Source organism: Pelodiscus sinensis, chromosome 1 (assembly GCF_049634645.1).
Source record: "Pelodiscus sinensis isolate JC-2024 chromosome 1, ASM4963464v1, whole genome shotgun sequence".
In the NCBI taxonomy this organism is placed as follows: domain Eukaryota; kingdom Metazoa; phylum Chordata; order Testudines; family Trionychidae; genus Pelodiscus; species Pelodiscus sinensis.
The window spans coordinates 12,078,578-12,104,961 of NC_134711.1; the positions used below are offsets into that span (position 1 = coordinate 12,078,578).

A 26,384-nucleotide genomic window follows, 5' to 3' on the forward strand; every position below is an offset into this window, starting at 1 on the left:
ACAGCATTTTCTGAAAATCAGGTCTCTTTAAGTGTGCCAAATTGGCATGTCAACATCCCAAGTTATTTTTTAAAACCTTGGTCCAAGAAAGTCGTTTGGAAATTATCATAGTTAACTACTGATATGACTTAAGTTTTATGCATTTTACCTTTATTCAATATACACAATGATTTGTTTTCCTCACATTCAGAAATAGTGATATTCTGTGATCTACCATGTTCCTCCTACAAGTTGAAAATTATCTGCATTTTTTTCCCCAAAATGCATAGTTGTTTCAAACGTAAACGCACATCTGGAAATCAGAGGGGTAGGGAATTTATGGGGTCTCAACAATTTGAAACACATAATGTTGTTTACATGGTGCTAAACTTTTTAAAGCAGTGTTTTCATTTTCTGAACAAAGCAGGCAATTCTGCAACTAGCTTTCCCTTCTGAATGGGTGCTCTTTGTTGCAGGGTGCACTCGTTCCCTTTTTAAAAGTGTAGGCAACTAATCGGCAGCAACCAGCCACATAGCTGGAGTGTTTTCCATTCTAGGCAATATTATCCTAATTTGATGCACACATGGGTGCTTCACACAATCTGCAAATTCATCGCTGGCATCTTGCATTAGTCATCTGACAGATTGCCAAGCATTTCATATTCCTTTCATGTGACTTCTTACAAAACACACGCGCGCGCATAGACACACACACACGAATCAGGCAGTAGCCAGTTTGGTGCTGTTTACAACAGCTGTATATAGAAACCTCCACTTATTCATAATTATCCTTTGCTTTAAGATGCAAAAGTACTCGCTTGTGGCTTGTATCTTCCAGCTCTTTTCTGAAATAACAGTATTAAGCAACAGCCTGCAGTGAAAGCCAGAGTCAATGAAAAATGTAATGCTGTTTTTGCATTGTTTTAGGTTTTAATATTTATACTGTTAATTAAGCATAATTTTACCCCCATTGTGCCCCATTTACATCTTTTCCTGCATCTACTCTACATCAAAAATGCTCAGTCTCCTTACTATGCCTATTTTTTTTTATCTCTTTGTTCCACTTTCTAGTAACGGCACAGCTAACAAGATGAATGGAGCTTTGGATCACTCAGACCAACCAGACCCAGATGCCATTAAGATGTTTGTTGGACAGATCCCACGTTCATGGTCGGAAAAAGAACTAAAAGAACTTTTTGAGCCTTATGGAGCTGTCTACCAGATTAACGTTCTCCGAGACAGGAGTCAGAACCCACCCCAAAGCAAAGGTACGGTAGTAGGATTGGCTTTGTTTACTTTTTATTTTAAAATTCTTGTGACTTTGGGATTTTGGCAGGGATGTCTGGTTTTCAAGCATATGCTATTGAGCTAGTCAGAGACCTAAGAGATGAGCATTTCTGAATACCTATAGATTACTGGCTACCTTCTCTTCAAAAATTGCAGTTTAAATACCTGTTATCTTGAAGAGGCCATTCCAACTGTGCAAAAAATAACAAAAGAATGCAGCCCTCCTGTAAATTATTATTGCCAAAGGACAAGGAAACCTGAGCGGTTAGTTTCCTTGGATTAGCTCATGAAGAATATAATGTTCCACTTCCTTCCACTTACTCTCTCAGCACCGCAGGTGGGAATAATTTGAGGGTTTATGGACGAGAGAGCACAGCACTGGGTTCTTACTACATCACCTCCCTGGAGACAATAAAAGAAGTCCCGCCTGATTTCCAGATTTCTGATTTCTCTCCTGAGGTCAGATTAGGGACTGGCTCTTTGGCTGCTACTTACCCAAAAGATAGCTTCCCTTTGTCTTCATTTTTGATGTACATGTAATAATATTTATCCTTAACTATATTTCTCTGAGTAGATATATGAATGTAGGTAGTTATCGCTGGATACATGTGTGTGTATGTGTGTGTGTGGGGGGGTGTTAAAATATAGAATGTAAATATTTTGTGTATCTCTGTATCACAGAACATTTTTTTTCAAATAATATGCTCTTTGTTTAATATTTTTCTGATCTTCTCCAGAATGTGTGTGCTAAATATTTATTAGTGTTACAAATAATGAGCTTTCATGGGCAACACCCACTTCCTCAGATGCGCTCTGCTCATCTTAGGAAGTGGGTGTTGCCCACAAAAGCTTATGATACTATATATATATTTGTGTTTGTCTCTAAAGGTACGTCTAAACTACATGCCTCCATCGACGGAGGCATGTAGATTTGTTTATTCGAAAAAGGGAAATGAAGCCGCAATTAAAATAATCGCGGCTTCATTTAAATTTAAATGGCTGCCCCGCTCTGCCGACAAACAGCTGACCAACAAAGGCTTCCTTGTGACCGCGGCGCAGCCAGACTGCCCCGATCTGCCGACAAACAGCTGATCTGCTGTTTGTCGGCAGAGCGGGGCAGCCATTTAAATTTGAATGAAGCTGCGATTATTTTAATCGCAGCTTCATTTCCCTTTACCGATCTGTCTAATCTACATGCCTCCATCGACGGAGGCATGTAATCTAGACACACCCTAAGGGGCCACAGGACTACTTGTTTTTTTAAAGTTACAGACTAACACGACTACCCTTCTGAAAGACATAATGAGCCCTACTCTTCAGGTTTTGGATCCCTGCAGATGGGCACCCATGCCTGTTCCTGAGAGAACTTGATATTCTCTTCATCCTTAGCCTCTCCTGACCACGTCTTTAAAACGTACACACTGTGGAGAACGTCAGAAAGATGTTATGGGTCAGCAGCTGATTCACAATCCCGAGCAACAGTCTGTAAAGTTTCCCATTCAGCAGAGGTGATCACTGTCCTCTGAGTCAGGATCCAAAAATTTTGGATAGCCCCGTGTCTTCTGGCCTTGTAGCAAGTTGATCTGTCTGCACTGGGCCAGGATTGTCTCTCCTCTCCTGTGGCTGTGATATTGGTAGTTGTAACAGAGTCAGCTCTCTTTGGCCTTTTTCCTTGCTGCTCCCCACCCTGATAACCCAGCAGGATACCTTAATATTTTCCCTTGAATTTTTTCTGTAATGCCACTTGTGCTTTTGCAGATTCCCTACATAGATGACATTTGCTCACCAGGCATCGTGTAGGCATCTAGCAAGCATGCGTGGCATACAATTTAGGTAACTAATAACATTCAAGTTCTAGCATTGAAGCTGCATCTTTGGTGCCCCTAAAACAGAAGGCATTTTCTTGTTGTAGCATGGGTGCCCTTTTCCCACCATAGGCTCTGCATATGCCCTAAAGAAACAGAAGGGGATTTATCTTAGTGCACAGCAAAGTTTTCTCACTATGGATCTTTGTCTTTAATGCTGGATAGAAGACTGTATTAAAAGGCCAGCCAACTGGATTTACTACGGCCCATGTTGCTATGGATGAGCAAACTCCTGCTTAGTTTAAACCAACAGAATGCTGAATTTTGAGGCTCGCTTCTTTTAAAGCGCTGATTCCTGACCCACTGAAATGCTTTCCCACGAAGCAGTACATGAAGTGAGGATGGCATTCAGATGAAATAGGAGAAGCCCATTTCTTTGATGTTTCCTATTATTCAATACCAGTTTGTCAGACAAGTTGAAAGTATAAAGGTTAAGCTTCGTAGACCAATTCTCAAAACTTTATTAGTTCCCTCCACCCAATCTCTTATCTAGAATGCTGGCCTTTCTTTTGGCGTGTGTTCTCAGCCAAGGGAACAGGAGAATTAATTGAGTGAGTTTAGTCCCAGAAAAAGCCAGACAGGCTTGCAGACTTAGATTCTGGTGATAACTGCAGCAAGCTGTCCCCCCGGTGAGCCTTTCCACCTTCGGGGTGCAGAGATATGGCCCTGTGCCCATACACTTCTTGCTTTGCTGGGACTGCCTGTGAGGATGCTTGCTGTAGCACCTCTTCCATTTCTGGTGGGCACCTCTCCCCTATGACAAGACCTAGACTTTCATAACCCAGTCTTACAAGAGTTTAGAAAATACACATTATAACTGAGGGGGGAAAAAAACCCTTTTACTAAAAGCTGTTTCTAATGTTCTTAATGTCAAAAACACACAGGAAACACTAGGTTATTAAACACCATTTTAGCAGCAGGGACAGACTTTATAATTGATTGGTAATTCTGAGGGATGCACTAAATCGGTGTCTACAGACTACTCAGCCACTCATACCAATTCTTATTTGAGAATAAGTTGGAATAATGGTTGCTGGCTATCCTGAATCTCTTGAGTTTTATTGGCTCACATGTCTTCTAAGTGTCGCTTGCGATGGCAATAGAGCTATTCCTTGTTTTGCATTGCAAGGTCATGGCTTTAGGTCACGTACAACAGCATCATGACATGGCAAGATCAAGACATTGCTTCTTTACCTTCTTCAGGATGTGAATTGCAAAAGTGCAAATGCTAGTTGGCACGACTTCCTGATTTTAAACACTCTGAATCTAAATGTGGAATAGTGTTTGATTGTAGAAAGCCTTCCCTACTACTAAACTACAGCCCTGTATTTCTGCTAGTTTGGCCAAAGAGAATTCCCTGGTTTGGTCTAGAATCTCACTGATGAGCTCTTTGTCAGGCTGAAGTCTGAGTCTTTTACAACTGTCAAAAACAACCAAAGGATGATTCATTCTCCTCTGCTGTCATTAAGACGGCCTTCTGTACCCTTTGCTAGGAATGTCCTAGTTCTTGCATCTCCTAGCTTTATTTTCCACTTATATTCCAAATAACTGAAGTTGGAAGAGGAGACAGATAGAAAGCAACACTCTTCTCACTTTAGAGAAGTACCTGTTTAGAGAAGTACTTGTATCAAGCACAGTACCCCAAGGGTCGGTTCTGGGGCTGGTTTTGTTCCACATCTTTATTAATGACCTGGATAAGGGGATGGATTGCACCCTCAGCATGTTTGCAGATAACACTAAGCTAGGGGGAGAGGTAGACATATTGGAGGGCAGGGATACGGTCCAGAATGACCTAAACAAACTGGAGGTTTGGGCCAAAAGAAATCTGATGAGGTTCAACAAGAACAAGTACAGAGTCCTGCACTTGAGATGGAAGAATCCCAAGCATTGTTACAGGCTGGGGACCGACTGGCTAAGCAGCAGTTCAGCAGAACAGGATCTCGGAATTACAGTGGATGAGAAGATGGATATGAGTCAACAGCGCACCCTTGTAGCCAAGGGTACGGCTACACTACCTTGTTAGTTCGAGCTAGGTATGGTAATGAGGGCAAGAGGAGTTGCAAATGAAGCCCGGGATTTAAATATCCCGGGCTTCATTTGCATGTTCCCGGGCGCCGCCATTTTTAAATCCCCCTTAGTCCAAACTCCGTGCCCGTGGTTACATGTGGCACAGAGTAGGTAGTTCGAATTAAAGATCCTAATTCGAACTACTGTTACTCCTCGTGGAATGAATCCCAGGCTTCATTTGCAATTCCTCTTGCCCTCATTACCCTACCCAGCTCAAACTAACGAGCTAGTGTAGCTGTACTCCAAGAAGGCTAATGGCATATTGCGGTGCATTAGTAGAAACATAGCCAGCAGGTTTAGGGAAGTGATTATTCCCCTTTATTAGGTACTGGTGAGGCCACATCTGGAGTCTTGTGTCCAATTCTGCCCCCTGCCCTCCGTTACAGAAAGGATGTGGATGCATTGAAGAAAGTCCAGCAGAAGACAACAAAAATGATTAGGGGGCTGGAGCATATGATTTACGAGGAGAGGCTGAGGGATTTGGGCTTATGTAGTCTACAGAACAGAAGAGTGAGGGGGGATTTCATAGCAGCCTTCAACTACCTGAAGGAGGATTCCAGTGAGGATGGAGAGAGGCTATTCTCAGTGGTGACAGATGACAGAAGAAGTGATGATCTCAAGTTACAGTGGGGGAGGTCTAGACTGGATATTAGGAAAAACTATTTCACTAGGAGGGTGGTGAAGTATTGGAATGAGTTACGTAAGGAGGTGATGGAATCTCCATCCCTAGAGGTTTTTAAGTCTCAGCTTGACAAAGCCCTGGCTGGGATAATTTAGTTGGGGTTCATCCTGTTTGGGGCAGGGGGTTGGTCTCGATGACCTCCTGACATCTCCTCCAGCCACAAGATTCTATGACTTGGGCTCAGAATTTACTTAGAACTCTCCAGGCTGTATCCACCTTTGCTAAGGAGTGGGATTATCTGGAAAGCAGAGAGGTCGCCTTGTGGTAAGTAAATCTGTGTTACCCATGTAACTTTGTGGCCGGGACCCTGGTGGCTGTGTCACCTAGTGGCTGGGTCATAGGGCAAAAAGGCAGGTGCTAGCCCCCCTCCTCCTCTGCTCCTGGCCCAAGAACGCTGAACCACTTCCAAGTCAAGTTCTTGAGTTTGGGGCATAGTTCAAAGAATTCAGATTCTCCTTCATTGGGGCTTCTCAATAGGTTCTCCGCTTTTTCCAGAGGGGCAGACTGAGGGTTTTCTTGCTCCCATGGCTGCTGAACAGCCAAGCTGTGGTTCACATCCTTACACTGCTGAACCGGGCCCCTGCCTCCTTGCTAGTCAACCCCAAACTGAGCTAGGCTCCTTCCTTTTCTCCTCCCTCCAGGCCTGGCCTTGGCTGCACGTAAAGCAGGGCAGGGCTAGCTGGGCCCAGAGGCTTTTTTTAAAAGCTAGATCCTCCTTTCTCCAGTCCCTCACAAGCTTTTTACAGACTCCTTATAAGATTAAGTGACGGGCTGCTGATTGAAGGATGAGGTGTTGTCGTCGAAGGCTGGTGCTATGGGTTTATCATGCTATTTCACATGTTAGTTTAAGCTAACTGATGGGCAGTGAGTTCTGATAACACAAGGGGTGCATATGTTACTCGTGTGGGGAGCTGAATGAGTAAAGCAGGCCATGTACAAAATCTATTTGTCATTCTTCAGCCACAATTTCACTCATCGGTAATCATCTGATGCAGGTGCATGAGCGTGAGAGAGATAGAGGACAAGGAGGCCCTCTTCCATTCCAGTCTCCTCCCATCTTCTCCCATCACCCATTAGTTTTGAGTCAGCACTTTGACAGAGCAGAAGAGGAGTCCAGACAGCATTGGCCCAAAGTGGGCATTTACCGGGAGGTGCATCGCTCTGTCATTGTGTTCTTTCCATAAATACACCTCTGCTATGTGCTGCTCAGACATGGAGACGCTAAGCAAGCAGTCTACACCTATCTCGCAGATGTCCGCTGGCTGCCAGTGAGAATGTTCTGCTCCAGTGCCCACAAACATGTTATGACTACACCTGGCTCCAGCATGCCTGAGAACTCCAAAGGAGCCTGCAGAGCCTTGCACTTGGGGTACATCTAAACTATATCCCTTTTTTGATAAAGGGATGGAAATTAGACTTATCAAAATTGTAAATGAGGCTGAGATTTGAATTTCCCATGCTTCATTTGCATAGTGGCAGCCGCGGCTTTTTTCGAAAAGCCGCTTTTCGAAAAAAAACCACGGTCAAGATGGGGATCTTTTGACAGAAATTTTCAAAAAATGAGGGTCACAGGATCTTTTGAAATGGGGCATTTCTGTCGAAAGATCCCCATCTTGACTATGGTTTTTTTTTTTTTTTTTTTGTCAAAAAGCGGCTTTTTGGAAAAAAAGCCGCGGCTGCCATTATGAAAATGAAGCGCAGGAAATTCAAATCCCAGCTTTATTTACAATTTCGATACATCTAATTTACATCCCTTTATCGAAAAAGGGATGTAGTTTAGACGTACCCTTGATCTCCTCTCCAGCACTGTAGAGTCTTGATTGATTTGGCCATAAGCAGCCTGTTCCCTGTCCGTAACACCCCTGTGGCCTAAAGCCACATGCTATATCTATGGAATAGCTTTCAGCTGTTCATTCTAATGTGTTTTGCTGAGAATAAATAGTGCTTTCTCTAGTGCCCTTGAGCTAACAAGCACAGACTATAGGTTTAACAAACTTAAATAATGCCATGTGTGTACGCGTGCACATATGTGTGCTTTGTGGAGTTTATTGAAGCTTAAGAAAACTCCAGTCTTCAGATGTGTGTACATGTAAACTACACACCATGGGTGTGGTTCACTGTCCCATATAGTGGTGCTTAGAAAACTATTCTATGCAGCATGGTAATAGTTTTTAAAGGCAAACACTTATAGTTCATAATATATTAAATAACAATTGATAATGCTAGAAAAAAAAACCTTGTCTTGGGCACAATAGAAGGGACAGAGTTAAGGTTGAAATTTTCAACCTCAACCCTGACATTTCTGACTCTTGGATGCTCAGTTTCTAAACCGTAAAGAGCATTCTCTCCAGACTTATGCAGGGGACATTCATGGCAGAATACAATATAGGATAGTTGTGAGCTGATTTAAATAAAGGTATTTCTTCTTTGACAGATCTGCTGGAGTTTTCAAAGAGGTGTCTGAGAAATGGACAGGTGTGAAATGGTGTATATAATCTACTTAGAGTTCCCGGGGCAGTTCACAGTATGTCACACATGAGACTAATGCACAGAGTTGCTAGCAAAGCAGAGAAGGGCCCATTTTCAATGGAGAAAGCAGCTGGTTTTTATAGTTGAGGGCAGATTTGAACAGGGAACGGTTATGAGTTGGGGAGAAAGGGGATGAAGGTTTGAGAACCACAGGGATTGGTATTGGAGATCAATATTTTTTTCTCTGTATGTAAATGACTTTAAAGAAAGTACCACTAACGTTAGCCATGGTTTTTGATCATACAAAATGGATTGGATGGAAAAAGAACCAGCAAATAACGTGTTGAAAGGAATCAGATATGAAGGAGTCTGGCTGGATAAAATGACCCTTGAATTAAAAGAATAAATTTGAGGTTTGTGTCATAGTATATGTTAAACTAATACATTTTGCAGATTAAAAAACAGGAGAAGGATTTTGGGGAGTCATAAAAGCTAAAGCCATGAAAGGACTATCATGATACATTGTATCTCTGTGGTACAAAAGGCACTGAGAAAGCAAAGCAGTATAAATTCAAGCATAGAACACCATTTACAGGGAAATACAGTCACACTTAATATGGACTTTTTTTTAAATATCATATTTTAACTACTGTTCCTAAAATACCTAATATTTAAAACCATTCTATAGAAAAGCACCATTGGCAATAGTCCAAAGTAGAGTAGCATGAATCATAACAGGGTCAGCTATGGTGAAAGGTCTAAGAGGTCTAACTTGAAAAGAGCTTGGAAGAGAAAGTAACAAAAAGAGAGAAGAGAAAAGCTGTGGAAAAATACAAGACTGTACTTGGCTTTTGGGATCTAAAAAAAATTATAGGAATCTGATGGAAGTTTTATAATATGCTAAAGTGCATATTCAGGGTACAAATAGATAGGCTCTCTCAATTAATATCAAACCCTGAGATGACACAGCATAGACTTAAAATAGAAATCAGCAGGCAAAAACAAAACAAAAAAACCTCTGCCCCCTTTTCTCTCCATCCAACGGGTAGGATGTTCTTTACCAGTAGAATCAGTGACTATTCTTCAAGAAAGTTCCTCCATCCACCAGTTTCAAAGTGCTGCTTCTGATACAGAAAGCGGCACATAATGTGAGCTCTGCCTCCAGGTGCCAGGTAATGTTTCCTCACTCTGCAATTCACAGGACAGAATGGCAGCTCCTTTGGTCAGTTGGTAAGCTGCATTCAGCTTAATGAATGTCTTGGCCCTCTTGTGACACATGCTATTTTTGCTTGGCGATAGGGTTGAGGAAGAGCAGATGAGGCTAATTTCCCATCACATATGTGACTGTGAACTTGTCTACAAAAATCTGCCTCACCATAAAATCCATTCATGGTGTATTGCAGAAGAAGGAATCACATCAAAACCAACCCAAAGCCCACTGATCAGAATTAGTTTAATTGATGAGCACGTTTCACCAATGATGATGTAAATTGATTTATTCAAAATGACCTGTAAAGGAGAATGGTGAACAAAAGAGGACTTTGCCTGTTTTTGCTGCTGGTTGGTATTTGGAGGGGGGGCCTGGAAAAGATTTTTTTATTCTTGTTTTTAGAAATTTAGCACTTGTTCTCCTTGAATCTCTGGATGACTATTTAATTCTAACATCTAAGAAACGCTTGAGAAAAAAGAAAGTTATGTTAAGGGATCATCGTGCCTGTCGTTTCAATTCATAGATGAGATGGAGCCCAATCTATATTGGGACCCACCATAAATCCAGGAAAAATAGGGAAAGTCAGACACACCACTCCCAATATGTCTAAGGAGAACAAAAATCAGAAATTCGGTCCTTCATAATAAAGAAGAGAAAAGGGGCACAAAATTATTTGCCAGGTTACTTTTCTAATCAATTGCAGGATAATGGAGAGGGGGGAAGGTTGAAAATGTTAAAACTATCATTTTTGCCAGCTGAGATTGCTCTGGGGGGGAAAAAGCATATTGCATAGATATTGATCAAGAAAACAGTAGATAAATCTTATCTTCTTTGAAGTTGGAAAAGATCTTGTCAAGTAATTCAGACTCAACATTTCTTTGTGGGATATTTTGTAATATCTTTTCGAAAATCAAATAATTAGAAATTTGTTCATAAATATAAAAGGATAAATCTGTTAATATATGTATTTAATTCATACATTGCCCTGCACTGCTGAAAACACACAGACAAATTAAAAACCTCACGCTCGGGCATGAGAGTAGGAGTATGAAATTGAATATTCACAAAAATGAAAACAATCAGTAGAGGTTCATTTTCCAAGCTGAATAAAATACAAAAAAAAAATCCATGGAGACAAGTTGGCAGAGCCTGATATTTATCCTATGGTACATAAGGAACTGGATGAAGCGATCCTGGAGCTATTTTCAAGAACTCATGGAGGATGGGGTGAGGACTGGAGAAAAACAAACATAGTACCTACCTGGAAAGTGTGAACAAAGATGACCCTAGGAATTATAAACCAGTAAGCCTAGCTCTCTTACCTGGAAAGATATTGTTATTAAAAATCAATTCGTAAGCCCCTCAATAGTAACAGAGTTAAGGAATAGCCAACATGGATTTGTCAAGAATCAGTCATGCCAATCCAACCTAATTCCCTTCTTTGATAGCATTGCTGGCCTAGTAGACATGACATATCTTGATATTTAGTAGTGCTTTTGGCACAGTCCCACATTATACTCCCATAAGCAAACCAGAGAAATGGAGTCTAGCTGAAATTACTGTGAGGTGAGTAAAAACTGGATAAAAAAACCACTGTATCTAACAAGTAGTAATCAGTGATTTGCAGTCAAACTGGGAGAGTGTATCAAGTAGAGTCCTATGGGGATTAGTCCTGGCCCCAACATTATTCAATATTTTCATTCATCGCTTGGACAATGAAGTGAAGAGCATGCGTACAAAACTTGAACAGATGGCACAAAGCTGGGAGGGGCTGCAAGCATGTTGGAGAACGGGATTAGAATTCAAAATGACTTAATTGATTGGAACATTGGTCTGAATGTAACAAGATAAAGTTCAGTAAAGAGAAGTGCAAACTACTTCACTTATGAAGGGAAAAAATCAAATGCACCCCTACAAGAAGGCGAACAACAGGTTAGGCTGAGTAGGCTCTAGTACTACTGAAAAGGATCTAGGGATTAGAGTGGCTATTAGTCAACAATGTCATGAAGTTGCGAACAAGACTAATATTCTGGGATGTATTAACAGAAACCTTACATGTAAGAAACAAGAGATAAAGGTCCTGTTGTACTCGGCACCGGCATGGCCTCAACTGGCGTGTTGTCCAGTTCTGGGCATCACGCTCTACGAAAGATGTGGTTATAAGAAAAGAGCCCTGAAGAGAACAACAAAAATTATAAAAGAATTAGAAAAACCTGACCTATGAGAGAGGCTTAGCAAAAAATGGGCATGTTTAATTTTGAGAAAAGACTAGGGAGGGAGGAAGACCTGATAAATCTTCAAATATATTAAGGGCTGGTATAAAAAGGATGGTGATTGGTTGTTTTTTGTGTCCATTGAAGACAGAATAAAAAGTAATGGTCTTAGGACACGTCTTCACTTGCCGCTCCCAAGATCGCTCTTCTGGCGTTCAATTATTTTAGAGGGTCTATTTAATATCTGTAAATCAATCTCTTAGGGCAGCACTGGTCTGCGCCTGTACTCCTTGCAGTCACAAGGAGTAAGAGAAACCGTCAGGAGTGTTTGCTCCTGTCGGCCTCCCTCTCCGAAGGTGGCACCAAGCTCGACTTAAGGTAAGCTGACTCCAGCTATGAATTTTACATAGCAGGAGTTGTGTACCTTTACCCAACCTTCCAGGTCTAGCGTAGACCTGGTCTTAATGTGTTGTAAAGGAGATTTAGATTAGATATTAGGAAATTTCTGGAATGTCGAATCCGCATTATTGGAGGTTTTTAAGAACAAGTTGCACAAACACCTTTGAAGGGCAGCAGTCTAGATTTACCTGGTGCTGCTGCAGCGCAGGGAGCTGGATTTGATGACATCTTGAGATCCCTTCCAGCCCTACATTGCTATGATTCTGTAATCTGTGACAAGTGTAATAACTCCTTGATGCTCCAAGCACTTGCTTATTTGAGTTAATGGAAATAAGTGACATAAAACATAATATAATACTTGTGCATAAAATCACTTAGATGTTCAAGCATGGGACCTACATTTTTTATTTGCATTTCAGTGGCAATAATCTGAGGTATTGCTAGTAACACAGGTAAGGGTTTTAAAAAACCCTGTAATTTTCATCTCTAACACTGAGCGTCATTCATTCATAACATCATAATAGCAACATTTGTGAAGGATGAGGGAGCAAGTTTGCCATCTTTACACAGCCTGGTTGGGCACTGGGCTCAGGGGAAGAAAATATTGAGAAATGCGCAACAGTCAAAAACAAAGAGCACTATAGAATAATAGTGAGTCTGTACGTTAGACTATATGGAGCCTCTCTATAGCTAAAATAGGATGTTAAATATCGATTAATTGAATAGTCGATTAACCTCATGAAGTCTTTTTGGTAAGTTGACTATTCTATAGTCCCTGGGGCTGGCAGCCAGGGCCCACTCCCAGGGAACTCGCTGCTGCCTCTCTCACAGAGGCAGCAACACTGGGTGCTAGGTGGGAGCTGATCCACGAGGGGAGCCAGTTTAAAAACCAGCTCCCCTCGTGAACTGGCTGCCTGTCACCCCACACTGCTTCCTCTGATACAAAGGCAGCAGCAGCCCTTGTCTGGGGGAGGGGTGTCTGAGTTCCCAGACCTGTCACAAGCCAGAACTGAGCAGGGCTGCCTGTCTGTCTGGCTCCTAATACACTTAAATATACAACTTCAGCAGGGTAGGTCCCAGACCCAGTGCAAGCTGGAACTGAGCCGGACTGCTGGCCAGCCTGCTAAAAAATTTACTGGCAAGGGGGAGGAGAAATGCATGTAGTGTGTAACATTAACCTATAAGCTTTTGCTTATCGGTTAATTGACTATATTACTACATCCCTAATCTACAATGACTAAACCTATTTCCCATAGTAATGACATTCACAACTTTAGCCCTTCCCACTGCTTAAACTGCCTAAACCGCCTGCCTGTCAGCCAATCAAGAACAAGAAAAAGGAAATAAATCCTTCCCAATCAGAATTTAGAACCCAACAAGAGAGAAATACCAGAGTCATGAAAATATCCACAGGGCACTTCTCCATCACTCTTGATTTAATGTGGAAGGTGCCCAGATCCAAGAGTGATGAGTAGCATATAAACATGAGTAGCATATAAACCCTAAGGGTATGTCTACACTACAAAGTTAGTTCGAACTAACGGACGTTAGTTCGAACTAACTTTCATAGGCGCTACACTAGCGCTCCGTTAGTTCGAATTTAATTCGAACTAACGGAGCGCTTAGTTCGAACTAGGTAATCCTCATTCCACGAGGATTAAGCCTAGTTCGAACTAGCTAGTTCGAATTAAGGGGTGTGTAGCCCCTTAATTCGAACTAGTGGGAGGCTAGCCCTCCCCAGGTTTCCCTGGTGGCCACTCTGGCCAACACCAGGGAAACTCTACTGCCCCCCTCCCGGCCCCAGACCCCTTAAAGGGGCACGGGCTGGCTACAGTGCCCGTGCCAGGTGCAAGCCTGCCAGCACCCAGCCAGCAGACCCTGCACCCGGCACGGCTCGAGCCACCCACCCGATGCTCCCCAGTCCTCCCCCTCTTCCCGGGACCAGGCTGGCGGCTCCCGGGAGCTTGCCTGGGACCGCAAGAGGCGACACCTGCCTGGGCTAGTGCGGACATCGTGGACCTCGTCCACAATCTCCGCACTAGGCACAGGAAAGTGGCCGGCTTGGGCAGGAGAGCTGCCAGCCTGGCCACCCAGGAGCAGGTGTGCAAGAGAATCAAGGGGGTCCACTGAGACCCCCGACCCTGAGCCCTGAGCTTACAATGGCCGTACTGGGTCAGACCAAAGGTCCATCTAGCCCAGTAGCCTGTCTGCCGACAGCGGCCAACCCTAGGGACCCTGGAGGGGATGGACCGAAGACAGTGACCAAGCCATTTGTCTCGTGCCATCCCTCTCCAGCCTTCCACAAATCTTGGGCAGGGACACCACTCCTACCCCCTGGCTAATAGCACTCCATGGACCCAACCTCCCTGACTTGATCTCACTTCCCTTTAAACTCTGTTCCAGTTCTAGCCTTCACAGCCTCCTGCAGCAAGGAGTTCCACAGGTTGACTCTTTGCTTTGTGAAGAAGAACTTTCTGTTACTAGTTTGAAGCCTGCTACCCATTCCTTTCCTTTGGTGTCCTCTAGTCCTTCTTTATGGGAACTAATGAAGAACTTTTCTGTATGCACCCTCTCTACCCAACTCCTGCTTTTAGAGACCTCTATCCTGTCCCCCCTCTGTCTCCTCTTTTCTAAGCTGAAAAGTCCCAGTCTCTTTAGCCTCTCTTCATAGGGGACCTGTTCCCAACCCCTGATCATTTTAGTTGCCCTCCCCTCTCCCAGCCTCTCTCTTCTCCTCTCCCACCTCCTTTTCCCAGTCTCCCCCAGTTTTGTTCAATAAAGACAGATTCCATTTTGGAAGACACGTTATCTTTATTTTGTACATCAAGAAGAGGGGCTAGGGAAGGGTAAGTGGAAGGAGGTGAGGGAGGAATGGGGCACGAGCCCCCGATGGGGAGGACTGGGCTGGCTCTGCGGGCTTCTGGGGGTGGAAGCTCTCCTGCAGCCCCCCAATTGCCCCTCTCCCCAGATGGCAGCCTGCGGCAAGTGCAGCCGGGCTGATGGCCGAGTGGTGTGATGTGCCCAGTGTGGGCACTCAGGGCACTCCAAGACAGGACTGCTTTGCAAGCGGGGCACCCCTGAGAACTGTCTGTCTGGGGTGGGGGTTGGGACCCTTTAAGCACAGCCCACGGCTGGCCTGAGACAGCATCTCCACGCTCTAAGTCCTCCTCTGATGCCCTGCCGGCACTGCTTCCGGCCATCCTTAAGCCCAGTTCAGGGTCCACTTAATGTGGACATGCTAGTTCGAATTAGCAAAATGCTAATTCGAACTAGTTTTTTAGTCTGGATCCGTTAGTTCGAATTAGCTTAGTTCGAATTAACTAATTCGAACTAAGTTAGTTCAAATTAACTTTGTAGTGTAGACATACCCTAAGATAGGTTATAGCACAGCTATTCACTTCAGATTTCCCAGATCTGGAAGTGAAACAAAACCCAGGAAAAACTTTAGAGGAAGTATCTCATTCCTCATAGTACTGAAATATGTTATAAAATGTATGTGGGTGTAACATTTTTCATGTGCATTCATTGTTTAGGAGTTGCAATAGCTTTATTGTGCTGCACACTTTGTTTTCTCAATAGCTACAGGTGTTCAGTGCCAGTTATAGTATTGGGTTTGGGGTGGGGATGAGTGGAATGCTCCTCTCTCTAGCCCATACTGAATCGCTACCATCCACCTATTTCACAGAGGCCAGCAAATAATTTCCTAATGGTCCAGCCTTTCAGCAACAATCTGGTTTGGGCTGAACTCAAATCAGCAACCTGTAGGAATAGGGCTGCTTATCTCATACTAATCTGGGGCCACCCTGAACAGAGAATGAGGCATTGTAAAGAATCTAAGTCCTTTCCTTCTAATCTCTTATAAAAACACTTTGAGAAAATCTGGTGCATAAAATATAAGCTGAATTTTCCACTAGATCTTTTTGGGTTTTCACTGTGCCTAATTACAGTCTAATCTATGCCCATGAGTACACAGTTTTAAGTTGGACATGGCAGACTCTCACACTCAGCAGATTAAACTCTGTGGTGCATAAATTCATTATTATTTGGAAAGAGAGAGAAATTCTATTCTCTACTACACTGTGACTGTAATTTAAAATAACCCCTATTTCTGATGAGTGAATCACACATTCCTTTAGAAGAATAAAATGAACTACTGAGGGAGATGCTTATACATAATAAGCCATGTCTTTTATTTGCCTAACTGAATTTGTATTTCAAAGAATAATTAAACCATTTTAATATATCAAAAGGTTTGAGTTTCACATGTAGGGAGCTGCCAATGAGTGAAATGTATAGGAATGCACAGTCAGTTCATGTAATGTATAGCACTAGTAGGTTTGGGAGGATTCAGATTCTTGTCAGTCAATATTAGCAACGATCAGTTCCATTGTATACATACAAACACATGAAAAATGTTTTCCGGGTGTGAGAATTGAAATTTACCAGAGAGGTAGGTTACGTCTACACTGACAGCTTCTTGTGGAAGAACAGCAGTTCTTCCGCAAAAACTTGCCGGCTGTCTACACTGCACAAGCATTCTTCCGGAAGTAAATTTACAGTATAGAGTTGTAAAAGAGAGCTTCGTCCGGAAGAGTTATTCCTCTCCCCATGAGGAATAAGCCCTCTTGCGCAAGAGCTCTTCCAGAAGAGGGCAGTGTAGACAGACAACATGAATTTATTGCGCAAGAAGCCCCTATGATTAAAATGGCCATCAGAGCTTTCTTGCAGAAGAGAGCATCTACACTGGCATGGATGCTTTTGCGCAAAAGCACAGGGCAGTGTAGACGCGCTCTTGTGGAAGAGTTTTTGCACAAGAACTCTTCCACAAAAGAGCTCTTGAGCAAGAAGCTGCCAGTGTAGACGTAGCCGTTAAGTAAGAAATGTGTTACCTGACAACTTAGTGGAGTTTGAATCTCAACCCCCACAGTCACAAAACAATTGTCTGACCCTTCCATAATTTCCTGCAACTGTAAACATTTAAATTGATAAAAATAGAAAATACAGCAAAAGCTGACATTTGAGGGCCAGAGTTATGAATTGACCCATCAACCCTACACACCTCATTTGGTGAAGTATGCAATCAGGTGGCAGCAGAGACATTCACCAAAAAAAGCAAATTCAGTACTGTACTGTGTTAAACATAAACTACTAAAAAATGAAAGGAAAGCATCATTTTTCTTCTGTATAGTACAGTTTGAAGCTGTATTAAAAGTCAATATTCACTTGTAATTTTGAAAGAACAACCACCATAATGTTTTGTTCAGTTATGAGCATTTCAGAGTTGCAAACCATCTCCATTCCCAAGATGTTTGTAACTCAGGTTCTAATGCAGTGCATAAAAATAAACATTGAATTTATCCTCAAAATTTAAAAAATGCAATTCTGCAAAGCCAAGATATGAAGATTCTTTATGCTTTAATAATGACTTTTGCACTTTTAGCATAAATATTAGCAGTGTTACCAAAAAAAGCTCATTAAACACAATGAGGACTCCTATGGCGCCTTAAAGACTAACACATTTATTTGGGCATAAACTTTCATGGGTGTCAGTCCACAAAAGCTTAAGCCCAAATAAATGTGTTGGTCTTTAAGGTGCCACAGGACTCCTTGTTTTTGCTGAAACTGACTAATATGGAAAATAGATCGTATAATGTTTCACAAAGGTGTGTATCGTCCCCATTTCACAAACAGGCAAAATGAAGCAGGGGAAAGTAAATGGACATTCCCAATGTCTCTCCGTGATTAAGAACGTAAACCCTAATCTCTCTCCTGATCCATTGTCCTATTACCTGCATTACACTTTAATCCTTGGATCTCAAAGGACTTTACTTGGAAGAAAAACTAATTCTAACATTACTTATCAGAGGGGTAGCCGTGTTAGTCTGGATCGGCAAAAGCAACAAGGAGTCCTGTAGCACCTTGTAGACTAACAGATGTATTGGAGCATAAGCTTTCGTGGGCAAAGACCCACTTTGTCAGATGCATCTGTTACTCTATAAGGTGCTATAGGACTCCTTGTCAACATTACCTATGTTAGTTTCCCCATCTATTTAATGGAGGATAGAGTTTTATGTTCATAGCATATACTCAGAGAAGTTAAATAAAATCATAATACACTCATGGAGGAAAGTTGCAGTGTAACAGTATTTTATTTCTTAGAATTAAAAACCCAAAACCGAGGAGAAAAAAGCGGGCTGTTCCCTAAAATTGAGAGGTACAATTCAGTCCTCGGTACTTTATGCTGGCTTTCTCCAGAACTGACTTTAACCACATTCTTCCCTACAGAGTACCATAGCCTGCAAGCAAGACTGGAAACTCTTCAAAACTTAAAAAGTGATAGCTTGTAATTTTAACCTAATTTCAATCCAACACACAGAAAGGCTGTTTATAGGCGATGGATTAGGAAGCAAATATGTAGTAGACCTTGGGGCTCTGACTCCCATTTCCCTGGCCTTACTATTTTCATCTCCATTTAATGCCATGAGTTTTAAATTAGAGATTTCCTTGTGTGTTTTCAGATCATGGGATATAAAACTATTGTTGTTTCAAAATGCACTGTGTTAACCTGAGCAATTCCATTGGGGTTTTAGCTTCTGTTGAGAAAAGTGTTTTGTTTTGTCTCTGGTTCAATTAAATTTTTCTCTGTGTCAGTTTTAATTCACTTCATCCAAACATGTGAGGAACTCTCTGTGGGAAGGGAAGTTTTTTACTTCTGCTGTATTCTGTTTTTATTTTGGTTTGGTTTTTTTTTAACAGTTTAAAATACTTAATGGTGCCGCATTCTTCCTTGATGTCAGCTAGTGCATCCAGTGGGAATGGTAATAAATCACTTGGGAGTTCTTTAATAACGTGCAGGGTGATTTTGTTCATTTAGGAGGACTGTGGTGGGGAAAGAGTCATGTTCTCCATCTCTTACTTACAATCTTGCAGCGGCCTGGATTACCAAATACGTCTTCTCCACTGCTCACCTCTGATTACATAATACTTTCTCATCGTGCCTCTCAAAGGTCTCACCTCATTGCAAACATCCACCTGACCACAGAATGTAGGCAGCATTTCCTTCAATGCTCATCAGCACCACCGAGCACAGGACAGACAGGAAAGCTTGTTCTTCCTCCTCTTATATGTCTACACTGCGCACTACGCCTGGACTCCAACTCAGCTTTGAGCCGAAGCTTCCCCTTGCATCCACACACAAATCAGTCAAACTTGGATCAGCATACATACTGGACCTGTGTTCTACGACCCTGTTTGGGAGGGGGCCGGTGTCAGACCCCAGTTCTTGCTATGATTTAGGTTCAAGTTCTGTTTGCGTTGTGAATGCAGCTCATGACATGGATGTGAGTCAACTGGGTGATCTGACCACATTCTGTTTCTATGTTCTGCCTGCCTAAATATTCTTTGTAGCTTCAATTGGATACAACATTTGTCTTCACTTCCTGTCCCAAATTGTTATTTAGTATTGCTGTGTGATATTAAGACGGTTCCCTGTGCTTCTTTGCTTACTAGTTTGTACCTGAAGATCTTTTTAAGTTGAAAAGTGCTACATAACAGAAGGAAATTATTATTATTTTGATGCTGTAGCCTAAGAATAGTTTTAAAAAATTACAACTAAAGGTCAGCATAGCTTGCAGGTTGGCATGTGTGCAGTGCATGTAACCTTCAAAATGTTCATCATGACAAGATAAGTGCAGTAATTATGTTTAAATGAGCGCAGGAGAAAATTTCACTATAAAGTGCATTAACTGGAAAGACTTTGGTCCAAGAGGATTTAATTGAATTAATGTTACTTTTAAATGCTCCACGCAGTGTTTTTACCATTTCTCCTTACTACAAAGAATCATAACAATATTTAGCTCTTAAAAACTCAGGGTCTCACGCACTGAAGTACATGCATGGTCCCAATGACTTCAGCAAATGTTGAAAGCTAAGCCCATATTTAAGTGCTTTGCTCAACTGGGGCCACGTTTCACTTTTTTTTTTTTCACCTCTGCTCTCAAAACCTCTTCAGCCCAACAGTACTGCTGGGAATGTAGTACAGCAGAGAAACATGGGTGCTAACAAAGATGGAGCAACAACTCTCTGTCATGGAGAGGGTGATGCAAAGAAGAATTCTGGGGATTTCAGTCTGTGCTATTGTGCCCAATAAAGTGATCAGACAGCAGAGTGGAGTGCAGTGCATAGTTTTTGAAAAAAGATGCTGCAAAATGCCGGGCATATAGCTAGGCTCTCTGACAGTCCATGTACTACAGTTCTCGCCAAGTGGTACCCACAGAAACTAAAATGGCCACTCAGCCAATCCCCAAAGAGATGGGGAAATTTTATTGTGAAAAGGCATGGCAGTACACAGAGAAGGAAAGCCAGGATAAGAGAAGAATGGAAGATGTATTGTGATCTGTGCAATCTATATGGGAGCTGGACCAAGCAATCGATCAAGGGGTTTGAGGCTCTCAAAGCTCTTTACAAAGGAAAGTAAATCCTCTGTGGGCACTTATAGGGCAACATGGGACCTATCCTCCATGAATGTATGTAGGGTTTTTTTAACCCTGTTAAAGACCTGGTCTTCACAACATCCTCTGGCGAGGAGTTCCACAGGTTGACTGTGCACTGCGTGAAGAAAAATGTCCTTCCGTTTGTTTTAAATCTTCTACCTATTAATTTCATTTGGTGACCCCTAGTTCTTATGTTATGGGAACAAGTAAACAATTTTGACCATTTTGCTTGTTGATTGTAGTCTCTTCCTCCGCCTCCCTTTGTCTTTCATTGTAGACTGTATACTATTCCTATGTGATTCAATAGTACCTAGGACAATGAGGCTGGTCCTGTTTGTGGCCTCTGAATGCTGATGTAACCACTCCACCCGTACCTGCTCACCATTCCATTATGGAGTGAGTGTTGTCTGGTGGCTTTTACACAACTTTGGGCCTGGGCCTGAGGTTCCACAGTGCTCTCTGTTTTGCACCTGTGTGTATCCACCCCAGACTAGACCCACTCTGACTAATCCCCATTAACAAAGCTGTATTCTCTCTGGGCTTCCCTCATGCTCACTGCTTCAAGACTAAACTTTCCCGCTTGGCATTGGGGGAGGGAGAGGCATGTTGTATAACACAACCCCACAAACACGTTTTGTCTCCTACTATAACTAAATCCACAAAACAAAGATGCCAAATGTTCTCCTTTTGCACCATTTAAACTCCTCTCTAGGTGCTCTTTAAGTCCTTTTTTATCCTACCTGTAAGGAAACAGGTGTCCTGGTCTCTCGGCTTGCCTCGTGCAGCATTCCTACTTTAAAGTGCTATAACTTCCTGCTGGCAGGGTAGCAGGTACTTCCTGGCAGGAACCAGAAATGTTCCCAACATGCTGCAGTTTGTAGCCCACCATTTGTATTTCTCACCACTGCTACTGATGCACACTGGACCTTAGGCTACGTAAGCCAAGGGTGCCAGAACAGGCAGAGAAGAGTGAAGAGGTGATGGGCCTCCTTCCTTTTGAAAGAGATGGGTCTGGTCCATCCCCTTTTCACCCAAAAGCCCTGCCCCTCCTGCCAGGGTTGCCAGGTGTCCGGTACTCATGTGCAATGTCCAGTGTTCTCTGATTTTTCCAGCTGCGCACCGGACGGAAGGCTGGCGTGGGCGTGGGGGAGCAGCTAGAAGGCATAACTACAATCGGCTCTCGGAGCCTGTGATTGCACAGAAGCCTGGTGGGGGCGGGGGGAGTGGCTGGGAGTCCCCCACCCCTGCCAGGCTTCTGCGCAATCACAGGTTCCCGGCGCTGATCGTGGCCCTAAGGGAGTCCCAGCTGGGAGGCAGGGTTGTGATCGCCGCTTTGGGCACCCGAGAACGGGGGCTGGGGGGGGCTTATGATCCATTCCAGTATTTTTTGGAAGACCATCTGGCAACCCTACCTCTCACCCCCAAGGCCCTGTGTCCTGGACAGGCTGGAAGAAGAGACCAGCCTACGGAGACTCTCCATCTGCCTGGGGTGGGGGGCCCCAAACTAGTCCCCAATCCATTTGCTGCCCCCATGGATTTCCCACCCAAGGAAGGTAGAGGGACTGCAGCTCTGCACAGCAACTGGGTGGCTCTTTGGCCCCTCCAAAAGGCAGTGCCAGATCAGGATATGGGCTACGTGAGTCACTGGGGAACCGTGGACCCTCCATCTGCTCTGGGTGGCTCTCGCCACACTTTGTCAGCACTCATCTCCCCTGACATGAGCCTAATATGAACAACATCTAGTAGTATGAACGTAGAGATTCCCAGAATATCTTAAAGCTCTTAGCAGATGTCAGCAACTAGTACAGGTTGAACATTCCTGGTCTAGCATCCTCGGGACCTGACTGATCCCGAACCAGCGGATTTGCCAGATCAGAGGAGGTCAATGCACCAGGGTCTCCACTTTTCTTCCTGTACACTACACTTCCACTTGGGGCTCTGTTCTCCCCACTGGGTAGGGGGCTCTACTCCCCGTAGCCCCAGCGTAACTCTGCTGCAGCCCGGGGCAGGGAGTGTGTTCCATGCTCTGCCCAGTGGCTTTGCTGACACCATGGGCTCTGGCAATGTTCCTGGCCCCACAGGGGTCACCCCTATGATGCCGGACAAGGGGGGTTGCCAGACTTGGGAAGGCTGGATTATGAAGTGTGAAATTATCGCTGCATGATTCTCACTCTCGCAAAGTCCTCGGATGAGATAGGTATGCACCAAAGTGCCATCAGGCATGATATAGAAGCAAAAATACAGGTAGTAATGTTATCACATTCCCGTTATATGAACAGGTTGTTCTGAGATGCACAGTGGTGAAAATGATTTCCTTAAGAATATCAAGCAAGTCAATGGCAACACCATCTACAGTTCACTTTTTCCAGTATGCTTCTCTAACCATGATTTAATTCCCTTCAGAATCTTTTTTCCCAAAAAAATCAATATCCTGGGAAAACCCTCAAAGAGCAGATTTGTTTTGGAGGAGTAATTTGATACCATTTGATTTTTCCTTTGTATGTTTTATTGTGTCGTTTTTAAAAATATTTTTTTAAATTGCATGCTAAGTTTACTGGAACAAATACCAAAAGGAAGAGGAGGACAATGATTGTAATGAAGTTTTTTTCTTAAAATGCAAACTGATCTTTTATGAAAATTGAAAAACAGTGGAATAGTTTCTAAAGCTACTTTCTTCATTGCTGGCTGAATCAAATGCCAAAAGCTGCTATTATCCTACGCAGCTAACATTTCAACGAACCATGTTTTACTCCTGATTTCACCCACCCTTGCTTATGCATGCTGTTGGCATTCTGTTACAATCAGTAAGGCATGCTATTCAAAGAGCTACAATATGCTCTTTGTTAATATATATATATATATATATAGTTGAGTAATTCTAAAAGTCAAATACTGTTTACGGGGAAGAATTGTGTCTTTTGATGAAAAAGTGTATCTGTTTTTTAACATGATGAATATTAAAAATCTCTGTTTATGAAAGAGAGGCCAGTACATAATGCAGAAGTATAATGTTGCATATTGCAAAGAGCTATAATGCAATATACAGTCCACCAAAATAGGATCAGGTGTGTATGCTCCATATCAGAAATATCTTCATTAAAATGTACTATGGTAATAAGCAAAACTACTGAAATATTTGGGGTCATTGCTTTGTAAGAGTGTAGAGCTTTTTATAATGGTAAACATAACATACAAGGGTATGAACACTCATAATTTTGGATGGAGTAAATTAAAGTAGTGTGTGGTGTGAGCTATTCTTTTATTTTCCCTAATTTTCATCACTTTGCCATCTCTAAGGGGGAGATTTCAAAGGCACAAAGGGCAGAGACATCCAATTCTCATTGGCTCGAGGGCTTGGAAAATCACCCCTAAAATACATATTGCTCTGTTCAATCTTTTTTCTGCACAGATGGAATTATAATATACAGAGTGCACCCATTAGAAATTATATACAGATAGCATCACACAAATGCAGCCACCTCTGCTGGATTTGTTAAATATCCAGGTGCCACACAGAACAGAGGATAAAAGTAAGGTCTAGATCCAGAGGAGTTTACAGTCTCAAGACTCAATCCTGCAATCCCACAGTTGTTATTTTCATGTATTATTTGTAGGATACATGTGCACAGATGAAATGAGATTATAAAATATGCTGTAGAAACACACATAGTTAAAGAAGGTGATTGCACTAAAGAACATGCCAAGTTAGTTGACAAGTGACCCTGAATAACAGAAGAGGAATGGAGTCCCAAAGAGGTTAAGTAACTTGCTCAAGACCACACAGGAAGTATGTGGCAGGGGTAACATGGAACCACCCTAACCACAAAAGTATCCTGTGTTCCTTGTTCCTGTTCAGAGTCCAGTTGAAGCAGGGGTCTGCCCACACCAATTCAATTGCCGTTTCAGGCATCTAAATTTTAGACAAAATTAGAAAATAGAGCATGATTGCTGAAGAAGGAATAAGGGAAATGAAGACATCTCTTCTCCATGTACTTTAACTTTGCCATCCTGCAGTGTTTCTCTTAGAACTGCATTTGGTGAAAAGAGGTGACATCCCAAATTCTGATGGTCAATCTAAGTACTAGAGTAAGGTTCTGGAAAGAAAAAAAAAGGCCACACATCTCAGTGTTAAAGTTTTGATGATCCAAATATGGAATGGACATCCTGGCAACTTTGACATGCTGGAAATTGACAACAAGAGAGAGATTGTCTGAAAACTTGGCTCTCTATGTTTAGGCTACTCAAACAAGAAAAAAATGCATGTCATACAAAGAGATTATCCCCTTTGCCCTCTGCCCCATCTCTGTTAAGAAAAACAAAGCACTACCTAGCCTGTTACTTGAAGTAATCAGAGTGTTTTATCACTTTAAAAGGTTATTGAGGGTTTGTTGGTTGATTGGATTGTTTGTTTGTTTTGAGGGTTGAATATTAAGATTCATTGCAGCTGGGCAATTTTTGGAGGCGGGACTCATTTAGTGAATTCTACACATCCTTAGAATTTGTTACATGGTTTAATCCTGTTTATATATTTTATCGACTCAATAAATAAACTGCATAGTTCTAAAAACAACAACAGAAATGCTTTGATTCTAAAAACAGCCATTTTAAAGTTACTACAACTTAGAGAGAAAAGAACCTAACCATCTCAGAGAAGCCCAGCTGGTCTATTACATTTGTCAATAAAATTATTAGTGATAAAAAGTATTGCAGCTAAGAAATCATGCTGATAATCTGTCAAGTACTGTAACCAGCAATCAAAACAACTTGAATTATTGATTCTTCGTTTGCAGAAAATCTCGTGTTAATTTTGTGATGGAATAAAATCTACTATAGTCCATGATCAACCCCGCACATAAAATGTAGAGGAGATGTCTCTTTCTGTCTTATCTGTCCTGAATGAACTTAAGCCTTTACCAGCCATTTAAAAAGAAATATAGGTAAGGACCGGTTGTAGTTAGAGAACTGATGAGCAGTGAGTGGGTAACGTGTTTACTTGGTTTAGAGCAGTCATTCTACGTGGTGCCTGACCGTCTTGGGACCGGATCATGAGACCTGTGGATCATTCATGTAATCCACTCAGCATAGCACTCCATTCCCCTCTGCTGGTGGAGGCAATACAAAATAGAAGTCAATTAGCCTGCCCCAGCCTTGGCTAATAGAGTATGGATATTTTACTTGAAGCAGCAGAAGTTTTGAGAACCAGAGGTCCCTCCCCACTAGCACTGCCCCCAGGGTCATAGCATCACATCAGCAACTGCTGTGGGAATTCACATGAGTAAATGGATGCAGGCCCAGGGCGCCCTCGGTTTGGTAGAATCAACCAGGGAAGTCAGAAAGCAAAAAGACCCGTTAGCTCACCCATTCCCTCTCCCTGTCAAGTCGCCGGCTGTTCCTCACAATGCCTTTTCAAGTGTTTTGTCCAATTATTTTTTGGATAGAATGTGCACTTCCCCTGAGAGCATGAGTATGTTTCGCTGCACTATAAGCACGCGTGGTTTTGGCATCTCATTGGGTGTTGTTTTGCCTCCATCTATTTCCTCATAGTTTTGTAACCCAAACTCCATGCTAGCATTGATAAATGATAGAGCAACACTTTCCGTCACATAAAACAGTACAGGGGATAAGCGCTGCTTAAGTTTTTGGCTGACCCTTCAGCCGGCTTAGCTCAAAAATTAATTTGTCATTACCCAGGTGCTATGCAGTAAGCTTTATTGGCAGTGA

General features: G+C 42.5%; 1 protein-coding gene across 18 annotated transcripts in view; it reads left to right on the forward strand.

Moving 5' to 3' along the window:
- The window catches only part of CELF2 (CUGBP Elav-like family member 2), a 491,927-nt gene that overhangs the window by 329,257 nt on the left and 136,286 nt on the right, over positions 1-26,384 (forward strand). For 17 of the 18 annotated variants that reach the window (XM_025188438.2, XM_075908547.1, XM_025188442.2 and 14 more), the window contains one exon: positions 1,051-1,247. In XM_025188438.2, the coding sequence (XP_025044223.1) occupies positions 1,070-1,247 (178 nt within the window). In that variant the 5' untranslated portion in view covers positions 1,051-1,069. Of the gene's footprint in view, positions 1-39; positions 881-1,050; positions 1,248-26,384 lie in introns of those variants that run through there. The other variant, XM_075908949.1, reaches the window with a different exon arrangement.